Source organism: Platichthys flesus, chromosome 4, assembly GCF_949316205.1.
Source record: "Platichthys flesus chromosome 4, fPlaFle2.1, whole genome shotgun sequence".
Taxonomy (NCBI): Eukaryota; Metazoa; Chordata; class Actinopteri; order Pleuronectiformes; family Pleuronectidae; genus Platichthys; species Platichthys flesus.
The window spans coordinates 22917034-22929401 of NC_084948.1; the positions used below are offsets into that span (position 1 = coordinate 22917034).

At 42.7% G+C, this 12368-nt stretch overlaps 1 protein-coding gene across 1 annotated transcript in view; it reads left to right on the forward strand.

The window, feature by feature from the left end:
• The window catches only part of LOC133952001 (beta-1,3-glucosyltransferase-like), a 50904-nt gene that overhangs the window by 13840 nt on the left and 24696 nt on the right, over positions 1-12368 (forward strand). The window contains exons 3-4 of the mRNA XM_062386275.1: positions 3330-3369; positions 11340-11449. Of these exons, the coding sequence (XP_062242259.1) occupies positions 3330-3369; positions 11340-11449 (150 nt within the window). The remainder of the gene's footprint in view (positions 1-3329; positions 3370-11339; positions 11450-12368) is intronic.

Consider the following 12368-nt stretch of genomic DNA (forward strand, 5'->3'; position numbering starts at 1 on the left):
CCATGTGTGAATGTGAAGAGCTTCCAAATCAAAGGCCGAGATCAAAGGCTTGTCTTTGCTGCTTGTCCTTGACTACATGACGTTCACATTAAGTAGGTTGAGGATGATTCTTGAGGAGTTTGTTCATGTCCACACGAGCAGAGGAAGCCTCCACCGCGCTGACGCTGCTGTTCCGAGGTTACGCCACACGAGGCACAATTTTTCTGTCTGTCTGCGTCAGTGCGGTGCTGCCACAGATCAAAAGTGCATGAGTGAAGGGGGAATCCAAACCCTTTGGATGGACAGAGTAGACTCATAGCCATTCCCTTTTAACACCTATTGGTGTCTGATTCCTGCTGCAAATGGCTGACAGCCTGCTGTCAGATGGGATAAAGGAGAGCGTTACCTGTGCGGGGAGAAGGCCAAGTGTGAGCTGAGAGTGATTTATCTCTCAGTAATGGTGAAAATGATGCCAGACCTGATCTGGGTTCACTCTGCAACAGAATATTAGATCATTTATGCCACCGGGAGAAGATTTGCTATACTCGTGTCAGTTGGCTGGGGGGATTTTATGAAATGCAACCGAAGAGCAGGATCTACAATGAGGCCCAATGAGTAAATCTTTGATCATAAGCATCTGAGGCAAATTCACCTTGTTGGAACCTTGTTTTTACAGTTGAATCATGACTTGTGCCATTGACATGGAAAAATCCATCTGATGAAATAACAGAAGCAACTACAGGAAGGAAAATAAAGGAAATAAATCAAGGGTTTAATCTGATTTTAATAAACCCAACCAGCCAAGGTCAACAATCAACAAACCAGTCCATTAAATCAAAAACCAAATCCAAATAAAACCATAACTTCCTTGTGTGAGGTAACTACTCTAAATTCCTAGACTACTTTTATTTTACAGAGTTCTTTTAAGTTGAACCTCCAGTGATAACGAGCAAAATTAAAGACCTTCAGATCTAATCAGAGACACATCGGAGGCTGATTTTAAAAACTTTTTTGTAAAACCTCAGTTATCAACTTGAATAACCTGATTATCGTGTAAGCAGGTGTTCATAACAAACGAGCTGAAGGTTGAGAAATGAAACCATGAAGTTAAATAAAGTAAAACTCTACAGAGCCAGTTATCTGTAACAGTAAGACTGAGCACCTTCTTGTACCCTGATTGGCCAAAGCAACACCTCCCTGCACGATGTGGAAAAGCTCGAACCGGGTTCAGTTTATATTTTCTGGAGACGGTCGTGTTGGAACCTCTTTGGAGCCGAGATAATGAGTGACATGAAGGAGGAGACCACATGTTTCCCATTAGAGCAGCTCATTAAAAAACAACTCCTCAAACACACGGACGGTTACAAACCGACGTGGAACAGAGGAGGAGTTTCTCCAGTTTGCATAGATGGAGAGATATCTGATTAAAGCCTCATTAACTCTGTGTCATCAGTCATTAGGTCTTCTTCAGGGTCATATACAGTCATGTAGCGAACACACAACCGCACGTTGGGAACACACCCACACACACTCTCTCACAATCAGGATAATTGGTAACGTTTCACTCAGCGCTTCATTCATCACTCGGGAGGTCTTGATTTATTTTGTTTGGCAGTGACGATGTGGTGATTGACTGTGAGTCGTGTTGTGCAGTGAAACACTTTGTACCTGACACGCATCAGTCACAGCTTCCTCATTAGAGCCGGACAGATTTATCAGTTGGTCGATTTCATTAGTCGATACTGGTGTCGGAGTTTGTGTTTGCCGAAATGCATCGATAAACTTAAACTTTATTTTCTTATTACATTTCTACATATTTAGTTGTATTTGTGTTTTTCTTTTTGTTAATAGTTATTTATAATAAAGCTTTTGGTCCAACTGTTAAATATCGAGCCTCAATTTCAATTATTTCTTCCTCTCAATCAAGAATTTGATAACATCCTAGGAATTATTGCCAATTTATAGATAAATTGGCCATTCTATCGGTATTGTAATTTGTTTTACTGCCTTATTTGGAGTCAGTCTGTCTCTGGTCTTAATGCTGCATCATTTATTTGCGGATTATTTGCCTCATTTGCCTTCATATTATATATATATATAATCTATATTTACCAGTTTACCTGTCGCATCCTCCTGGTTTACCGGAAGCATACGTTTCACTTCTCTCTCCTCGGCTAAGGGAATGATTTCTGAGGAGTGGTGTGCGATAAGATTAGACGGAAACCTTGTGGGCATGACTAATGCTACTGAGTCCAATTAAGCTGATGTCTCGTACCCACTGAATTAAATCACCCTGATATGATCTTGTCTGCCTGTGCATATATTTACCCCTAACTCTGATCATCTGGAAAGAAAAACACGAGCGGGCAGAGGGGGGGCATGCAGGAATCACCGCTGGGTGTATCAGTGCAGTTCAAACTTTCTGTCATTTTGAAAACGTGCCTGCGTGATGCTTGTCAACCCCCCCCCCCCGTGCAGGATTTGATAAATGGTCGTGAGAAATGACAGGAAGTGCAGAAAACGTGTCGTGGAAGAATTAAACGATCGGTTGCACGAAGCTGTTCAAAAGGGGAAATTGGCCAAATGAATAGGATGTTCTCTGTTATGAAAATTGGCCGTCCCCTGAATGTGCTGAGTTGGCGGGTTACACGTACCACACCAACGAACCACCGCCATTGTCTGTAACCACGGCCCCATACCGGCTCCGGGTTGAATTTATGAGTTAGTTAATCTTTGTGAAGGCTGCAACAGCTTGCCAGCGAAATGATTGTTAGTCTAGAGGAAGTCATAAATCAAAACAGGGCCTCGGTTTGTCATTATCTATTAATACTCGTGCTCTTCAACTCTGGAAGCAGCCGGAACCCACACACGCTCTCGCCTTCTCCCGAGTCTGAGAGATTTTGCTCTGAAAGACGAAGGTAAAAGACATCTCCTCAAAGTTCGCTCGGCTTGTGATTGATTCACTCATCGCGCCGCGGTCTGCCGCCTGGGCTGACAGCTCTGGAGGTGGAACAGTGTTCAAAGCCTTAATTGAGCTCCATGCTCAAAGCCCTAAATGCTGCAGGCACAAAATCCACACAATTAGGAAGAACTAATGATGTCGGGTATCGCTCATTATTTCTCCAAATAACCCATAGAGGTTTCCATATTTAGATTCACTAAGTCTTAATTAGTGATTAGGAAAAGGGAAACGGAGTATTTAGCTGAAACCGAGCGTCTTCACACGGCCCATTCTCTGCGTCTTTTGCCGGAACAAAAAAGTGGATTTATGTAGGTCATTATTTGAAGACGTGTTTGAACAGCTCTTTTCTGATGTCGTAATTATTGAAACGTCTCTCTGTCTCTTTCAGAACCAAGATGATACGCATGTCATCCACAACAATCAGCTGGGTGAGTCCTGTTTCCTTTCCAATTAGTTGCAAAAGTATGAAAGTATGACTTTAAAAGTTTGCAATACATAATGCAGTGTTTTACAGCATGCAAATATTTCCTACATTTGGGGCATGAAGGGCAGAAATGATTTAGTCAGTTGTTAACAAAGAGAAATATAATCGGCATTTTAATAATTGATTTTGAGAAAATAGGCTAAATGCTTTTCTGTGGATTTTTTTTCTCTAATGTGATAATTAGCCAAACATATATATATATTTTTTTTTTACTGTGGACTAATTATAATCTTCATTAATTATGTGATGATAAAGAAAAATTATTGTTCTGTAAGATACCAATGAAAGACAGAAAGAAGCCGAGGGAATCAGGGAGACCCCCAAGTATATTACACGTTTTTTTTAACTGCACATAGTATATAGTGTATAAAGTTAGAAAAGTATGTTATAACTATCATAACTTTTAATTAAACAATACGATAACTAATGTCTTTGTATTATCAGTAATGACTTTTCCCGGCGTATTTTCCCACTGAATATATTGTGGTGCTTTATATTCATTAAGTAAATGTATTTTATTACTCAATATCTCACAATCACCTAACTCTTCTTATTATGTACTTTACTCAAACCCTGTATAAACTAGATAATTACCTTGTTGTTTGCCGGCTGTAATGTTACCAAAGACTGTTCGGTACTTTATATGATTTGATATTTGCATTTGAACTTTTGTTCAAAGCTGTCTTTCGGAGAACAGGTCATGTTGTTTGTTTTTCGGATCAATGTTGTTTGACATTTGAAGAGATTATTACTGAGCATTATTCAGTTTCAGGGGAGCAGAACGGTGGGATGGTTTAAATACAACATCACTTCATAAAATCATAAATCAGAAGTCGAATTAAAAGAAACAAGATGCTTTAAAATGAACATAGTTTAGTGATGCCAGACTTTTTCATGAATAAAGTCCCTTGTCTTTATCGATTTGACAGCAACTAGGATTTTGAACAAAGTAGAACAAATAAAAAAAAAGACCTCATGCATGCCTTTCATGCTTCAGGGGGCTCGTACAATCCGTATCTGAGAGTGATTTCTTTTTTTTCGGGAGCTTGCAGAGGACATTGGAGCCAGTTTTCTGGACCTCTGCCTGTTGTTCATTCAACTGGGTCACCCCAGACGCACAAGCACACAAAAGCAACTTCGTAATGCTCTCATTTGGCAGCTCGGCACAGCCAGGAAATACAAACAGACAGCTATCTGAAAAATAGAGCCGTGCTATCTGCCGCCGCCATAGTAAATCCCTTTGTCACGAAGAAGAGCCACGCTCACCTGCAGAGGATATTGTTTGTGGGCAGGGATTCAAAAACGACGAAATAAATGTCACAAGTGTTATTGTTGCAACGAGGCAGCCGACTTCAAACGGCACGAGTGGCTGGTTTATTTTGAAAGGAACTGCTGACCTCTGTGAAGTTATCACTCAGTGTTTCTTTATGGGAGGGGGGGGAGGGGGGGGGCACAGGGATCCAAATCTAAAGAGGAGAATGTTCTATTTACATCAGAATAAAACAAGGTGTAATTTATTCAGTCTGTGTGTTTACATTATTACACATCTGTTCTACAAAGAGCAGTGTGACTCCCGTGGCCACACCGTGCTGCATACTGTTTTTAGCTAAGGGGAAACCCTGGAGGACGTCCCCTACCCAAGAGCCTGAGGAAGAGAAAACATTCAACTCGGCTCAGTGTTGCTCCCGCGCTGTTATAATGAGACAAGAATGTATACAACCACAGACTGTGCATGAAGCTGGGTGACATGTCAGCTCTTAAAAGAGAAGCTAAAACCTCTTGATCGCCCCCTTGTGGCTGGCTGCACTGTCTGTCATGATTCCTGCCTCCTCCATGTTGGCAGATAAGTCAAAAACCAAAGTAAAAAGTCAAGGTTGACTTTAAATACAGTTTTCTCAAGGATTATGAGATGGTTCTATAACAGCAATGCTTTTTTTGAAGTGTTCATGTGTCTGTTTTGGTTTTAATTAGTTATCTGATGCTAAAACATCACGATTGAGAGCAGAGATTTAACTTTTGATGAAACCTTGCTACAGCGGCTCTACTTCATCATCACTACTGGACGAGTGCTCAATCAGTTCAGTTGAGTCATATCATTCTCACCCGTGTATTCTGAATAACAAAAAGATAAAATGATGATTTATATTAACAGTGTCACAGCGGAGGAGTCACAGTAATGAATAATGATGCCTTTCCAATCAAACAACCTTTTATTATCATGGACACGCATATGGTATGTGGAGGAGATTCATTCTGAAGCAAAACCGATTGAATTCCAAACAAAGAGTTGAGTTGTTTTGATATTTGAAAGTGAACTTTTTGTCTCTAAAGGAGGAAACAAAATGAAAGGGTGTCCGGTCACTTATTGATCTCTCTCCTTGGCTGCATTATTTTAAAGTTCAGTGGTTCTACAGTGGAGCACAAATCACTGTTTCTTGCTCTTCTGCTCTCTTTTCTTAGTCATGGCCAGTATCTGTGTTTTGTAGTTTGATTGTTGAATAAATCTGCAAATATGTTTTTCAAACTTGCTCTTTGACTTTACGGGAACGACAACAAGCCAGATGTTTACTAGTGATGTGTGAGGAGAATAAATGACCTGTAGGTTTTGTTCTTTAACCTGTGGAAGGAATGAATATGTTCCAGCAGATGCCAGGTCCGCTGGCAAAAGCAGTTTTTAAAGGTGGAGTTCTTGTTTAGAATATAAAGTGTTTGATAGTTGAGGCCAACTCTGGACCACAAACAGTAAATGTTTCTGCTATGGAGCAGAGGATGTGTGCCAAATGTGTAAATCACATTATCAACGTTACAATAATAAAGCTCAAGAAAGCCCCCCACACACACACTCGCACACAGACACACACACAGTGGGCTTCTTCAGGAGTGTGTATTGTATCTTCAGCGGTGTTCACAAGGTGTTGACTAACCTCTGCTTGTTTACCGTCAAAAACATACTGAGTATTTACTTTCCCTGGCTGCTTGCCTGTCACCAAACTCTCTTGTCTCTGCCTCTCTTTCTTTATTATAACATGGCTGAGGACTCTTATTTTGTAAATTAAAACAACTCCACAATTCATCCTTGGGTATTGTTATTTATAATAATGTCTATAAAACTTTATGAAATCATGTGTTTTCCCATAAAGTCCATGTTCAGTAAATTGCAGAAAATCCAAACTTATATCCAAGTGTCACGCCAGTCTTTAAGTATTATAATTGGTAATTAATGGGTTTTGTAAGTAGAACCTGAGATTGGTTTAGCATTAATTATTTAATCTTGCTGAATTATTGATGCTAAGTGAGGTTTAAGGGTTAGGTTCAGCTCTCATTAGTCTTCAGCACAGTCTTCCGTGGAGTCCTGAACTCCAGAGATCCTCCAATTAGAGTGATTATCACAGGTTGAAGAGCCTCTTCTCTCCGACCAGAGCCTGTGTTCATCCGCTGTGTGATTGCTACCTCCACCACGGAGGTCATGTTCACACCCGTCTGTTGTTTTGTTGCTTGTATTTGTCAGCAGGATTAAATCACGTAGGTTGGAGAACTTTCTCTTTTCTTTCATACTTCTTCTAAGAGCCAGTAAGTCAATCGATTGAATGGTGGAGGAATGCGCTCTTCTGAGAGTCATTCTAGTTTTCCACTGGTCCGAAAACGCACACCCAGTAGCTGGCTGTGGTCTGCAATGAGAATGGATTAAATCATTCTCTCCACGTCAAAGGACTCTGCAGGAGACGCAGGTTTTAATTGGCTCCAATCGGCAGTAATGGAAACGTGACATCCGGGCGATGTGCTAATTTGTCAGGACTGCACGGTTCAGACCCCCTCAGTTGTTGGTTTGTTCTTTATGTGGAACATGATGCACCGGGTAAAATAAACACAAAGACCAACTCCTTTACTGTCAATTGGGAAATGAGTCAATCGTCTTTTTGATGCAGATTTACCCAGCTCAAAAAAAAAAAAGGTATTCCTGCTAATTCTGGTGTCCCTTTACCATCAGCAGAAGCAGAACTCGTCCACACAACCATAGAGAGACATGTACAGACACACACACACACACCCTATCGCTCTATTGGTTTCCTTCCTCATTCCCCCCCCCCTGTCTGCTATTTTCCTCTCTCGGTTTACTGAGATATTTATGACACTGACCTTTTCAGGAGTAAGATGAAAGTTAAATACACCGTGTTCTCTATTGATCCTGTGCAAAGCAATTATAAGTCTGTATTAATATGAGAAGGAGGCTGATGGAAAATCGTTGCTTGCTGCATGACAAATAGGCCGTCATCGCGCTAGATGATTGCCTATAGGGAAGGTAAATTATATTTTATGGTCATATCAAACTATCCACAGCCTAAAAAGTTGGCTATATTGAATTTGGGCTCCCGGATGGAATATCACCAGATGTCTGTGGATTGGCTATTAAATCCTGGAGCTGTCTGGTTTGGCGGTCATGGTTAGTTTGGTCAGGAAACTGCATCCCTATTCCCCGGGTGCGTACGTCTCCCGGTTGCACAGCTTTCGGACGTGAGGAGGGAGACAGTTGGAGGGGAATTTCTTTTCGTGGAAAGACTGATTCTGAGCCATCTTGTCTCAGGGAGTCCAATGATGTGAGTCAGTGGAGTGCAGCAGGTTTTACACCAGTGCAATCAGCCACCGGATGGGGAGTGAGGCCGCGCCGACGATATGGAAATGAGCTATTGACATCCTCTGTCATCTCGGAGTATGTGCTGGCATTGAAAAGCTCTGGGTCTGTCACGACGGTTTCATTGTTCCCAGCAAAAGCTCCGTGGCCCCGGCCGCAGAACCTCATCCCTGTAGGGTTCCGCAGTCATGTGTCATTGAAATTACACTAATGATCTGCTTTCCATTGTTTTTCTCCATTTTTGTTTCTAAATTTTGAACTAGATATAAAATCACTGCTCTCTAAATTCAGCCACGCGTTCACTGGCCGCCTCTCCATGTATTTCTGTAACCGTGCGGGTGGAGATACTCTGAAATTAAACGTCCCTGCTCTTCTGGTGCCGGCCCACACCTGCCCTGTGACACTGATGGAGATGACAGAGGTGCAGGGGAGCCTAGAGGTCAGCGCGCTGGCAGCCTTTCTGCCACTTGGCAACGTCTGCTATTCTGCTCTGAGGAAGTGTCACAGTTGATTTGTGTCAGTGAGGTGCCAGCGCTGCAGGGCCAGGCCACAACGAGAGCACATGATCCACGCTCACTGTGCACATATTTGCTGCACCCTCTCCGTTCGATGCAGGCGAGGAACTGAGCGCACACAGCACTCTGAGCTCTCGCTGGGAGTCTGCCGGAGACCAGGCGGTGAAGGCCCTTAAAGACGGGCTCCATGCATTCAGAGAAGCATCAGATCGGAGAGAAGGAGGCAGAATTCTCCTGTGTCTCGTTTCAGCCAATATAATTCAAGGCTGATACAGTCTTTTATTTTTTTTTTATGGAGTGGCCTCTGCGGAATACTAAAGGGAAGTGAGGGGAGATAAGCGAGGACTGGACTCGGCGTGGCAAAACAAAGTCATCTGTATCTGTGGTGACCATGGATCTGGCTTCATCTCCCCAGGAGCCTTCAGTCACTGTCGTTCCGCATTAAACCAAAAAGTGTTGGACAAAGTGAAAAATGCATTTATTTTTGACAAACAACCAAGTTGAACCCGATGATGGGGGTTGGAGGAAACGTCACGGCACCTATATTATATTGACAAGGAGAAAACTAAGTTACGGCTCTACCTGGAAAAAACATGCATTGTTCTGAGGACACAACAACCCACCAGCCATCCAGGGCACAAACACTCTAATAACACTCTGAATCTTCTTGCAGCTTTTAAGCTATCACCCATACAATGTTTAATCCTCCAACACCGGAGAAACCACACCCCCCATTATAGAGTACTCGCCTCCCAGCACGCCGCTGCAATCTGGATTTATCTTCTTCAGGGGGAAAATATTGCCTTTTCAGATCAATTTATATTCCTCCCAGCCCGGAGCGATCATCCCATAATCTCACCTATAGCCACTAAAACGTCCTGTGTGGCGTCGTTGACACCTACGACATTTTAAACCTTTGTTGTGTAATTAAATACAGGTAGATGTATTGATTGTACACGTCTGTCCGCCAGGAGCGCACAGGGAGCGCACCGAGGTGTTTTTTTTTATCTGAAGGCAGAAGGACACAGGAATGATGAGTTGAGTGAAGGAAGGGCACAATAACAGGAGGATTTCTTCCCCCCCTCTTCTCCCAGTTGTTTGATGATTAATCGAAACCCATTAGTGTGGAGCCAAGGCCAGTGAATTCAGTCTTAATTAGTTTCTTCTTTTAATCCTCATTCTCCTCTGCTGTGACATAAGGGTACGCATTATCTGCACAATGAGGGATTGGCAAACTGCTTATCTGATTTTCCCGGTCGTCACATGCAGCTGCTGTTATTGCCGCACTGTGCAGTATCCGGCAACACAGAGGGCTTTGAAATGCACTGCTTTATGTGAAAACCGAATTCACACACACACACACACAAACACACACACACATGTGCAACAGACGCTGGTTTTGCAGACTCAGCAGAAGGACATTTAGAGGTGGTGTAGTGGTATTCAGTCACTAAGCTCTGCTCGAGGTGGAGGTTAGATCTGCAGGGAGATAGACATGCCGAGGTTTAGCAAGCAAATCCACCCCCCCACCAGCGCCGCGAGATCAATGGCATCATTGTTATGAGCCGAGCTTAGCGGCGACACACCCACCAGACACTTAATTAAAAGATGTGACACCGATACTGTACCCTGACACAGAGTGTGCCCCTGACCCCGGCGCTAATATCAGAACCCAGGAAGGGAATAAGTTCAAGCGGTGTAATTGAGGAGGAGGCAATTCATCTAATCAGCAACCCGCCCTTCCCCTCTTTCCTCGTGTCGCCTTTGCACAGCGACTCCAGAGGGAAGATTACAGACCTGTCAGCAGTGGCTGTTACTTATTTAGTTTTTGAACCACTAAAATACTCTTAGTCAGCTAATTTCCGCAAAGCTTCATTACAAAATCATAAATTATGTTGTGGCGTGCCCACTATTTTCTCTACAAACAGTTAGGTATCTAATTAAAACGTTTTCAAGGCGAAGAGTTGCCTGGCACCGAGCCTGTTAGGTTTGTTTCAGCTCTAATTAAGAGGAGAGTGTACACCAACAGGCCTGCGCATCTCATTAAAGTCGTGGGGGGTGAGCTGCCTGTTATAGGTTGGTTTTAGATATGCACTGAACTCCAAACATCATTCTCCAGAGAGGCTGCGTATCTGAACGCATATGTCAGCTTGAGAGCCTTCCGGAATTTCCCTATGGCTTATAGGATTCCAGACAAAATGGCAGATTTTTTATTTCCCTCCCCTCGGGTCCATGTGGTTGTAGTGGCCCATGAGAGCCACGGGGGGTTTATGTGCTCAGGTTCGTGAGCCAATGTCATTCTTCACTGAGCTGTGTCACTATCACTGCCCTGCAAATGGATTTCACATGACGATGAACTACAGCTTGCCAGCTCAGTGGCAAAGATGGTATATCTAAACATGTCATCAGCATTGTGCTACAGACATTATTGAGCTGGCACTTGACCCTGGCCTTTACACGCAGTAACAATGCAGCTGGGCCACGTCTGGGTGTTCTGGCATCTCGGAGGAAAGCTCCCCTGACTGCTTATCGTTTATTAAGTAACACAATCTGCGCCGTGACATTTCCACTCTCTCCCCCCCCAAGCCAATTAAGCTCTTGATGCGCTGGTTATTATCACCAGACCAATAATGGAGATTAGCAAAAGTCACCGCGGTTATTCAGCCCTTGGCTCTTATCTTGTCTTGCTCCCGGAAGGTCATCGATTGGCATGATCCTTTTTCACAGTGTGCGAGGAGTCTCTCATCTCGGCCCTTTGTGTTCCCCCAGACCTGCGGGAGATAGTTTTCATCATCCAGAGTCAGAGCAACGACTTCCACGTGCGGCAGGCGGAGAGACGGAGAGACGAGTTACTCCAGCAGGCGCACGGTCTCACAGAGGTAAGATTCAAGTCACCTTTCACTCACAGCAACACACACTGATGCTTTTACTTTAACACATCAAAGCTCACTTATATTTAAGTAAAAATATGTTTGTATAACATCATCACTTACAGCAAAACTGAGTTGTGAACTGTGTCAGAAAACATTTTTCAAAACTTATTCCAATATTTCCCTTTTCCTTTTTTCAATGTGAAAATCCACTTGGGAGAAAGTACGCGTGGCAAGTTTTCACTACAAAGAGCTTTGCCAAGTGTTAAACTATTACAGAGTACTACTCATTTTAAATATTGAATGATGGTATGAGGAATTATTCATGGTACCCTCCAGATTGAATTTAAGGGAACTTCAGGTCTAAGAAATTGAAAGCGCGGTTTCAAATATGCAGCCTTCTCTGCTCTTTGCGACATCAAATCGTGTGCTCACTTGTAATTGTATGGATTTAGGAAATCCAGACTTTTGTCCGGCTTTGATGCATCGCTCCACTCGTCAAGTCAATCTCCCATTTCTGGCCCCTTTTCGTTCCGTTTGTGAAGACATATGTTCATCCTAATGAATATTATAATTTCCAATATAGAAAAAAAACTGTATACTTTCTCTAAGGAAACAAAAATAAACTATAATAAACAAATGTCATTATCGCATTTGCATCTGTTCATTAAATCTCCTCGGAGCCAGATGAAATGTGGTTTCATACATTAGTTACTGCATATTTATGCTTGGTTAAATAGTGAACGCAGCATCGCTAATGACAGTATTAAAGTAAATCAGATGAAGGAGCTGCTCTGCTCTGTTCTGTTAATCGTGATAGTAATGTAGATCTCCGATGTAGGTTTGTGTGTCTGCGGAGTTGTGTTGTCAGAAACATTACATTGTACGGTTGTTGTCTTCCTCCACTGCTGGACTTCAAGCCCGTTTA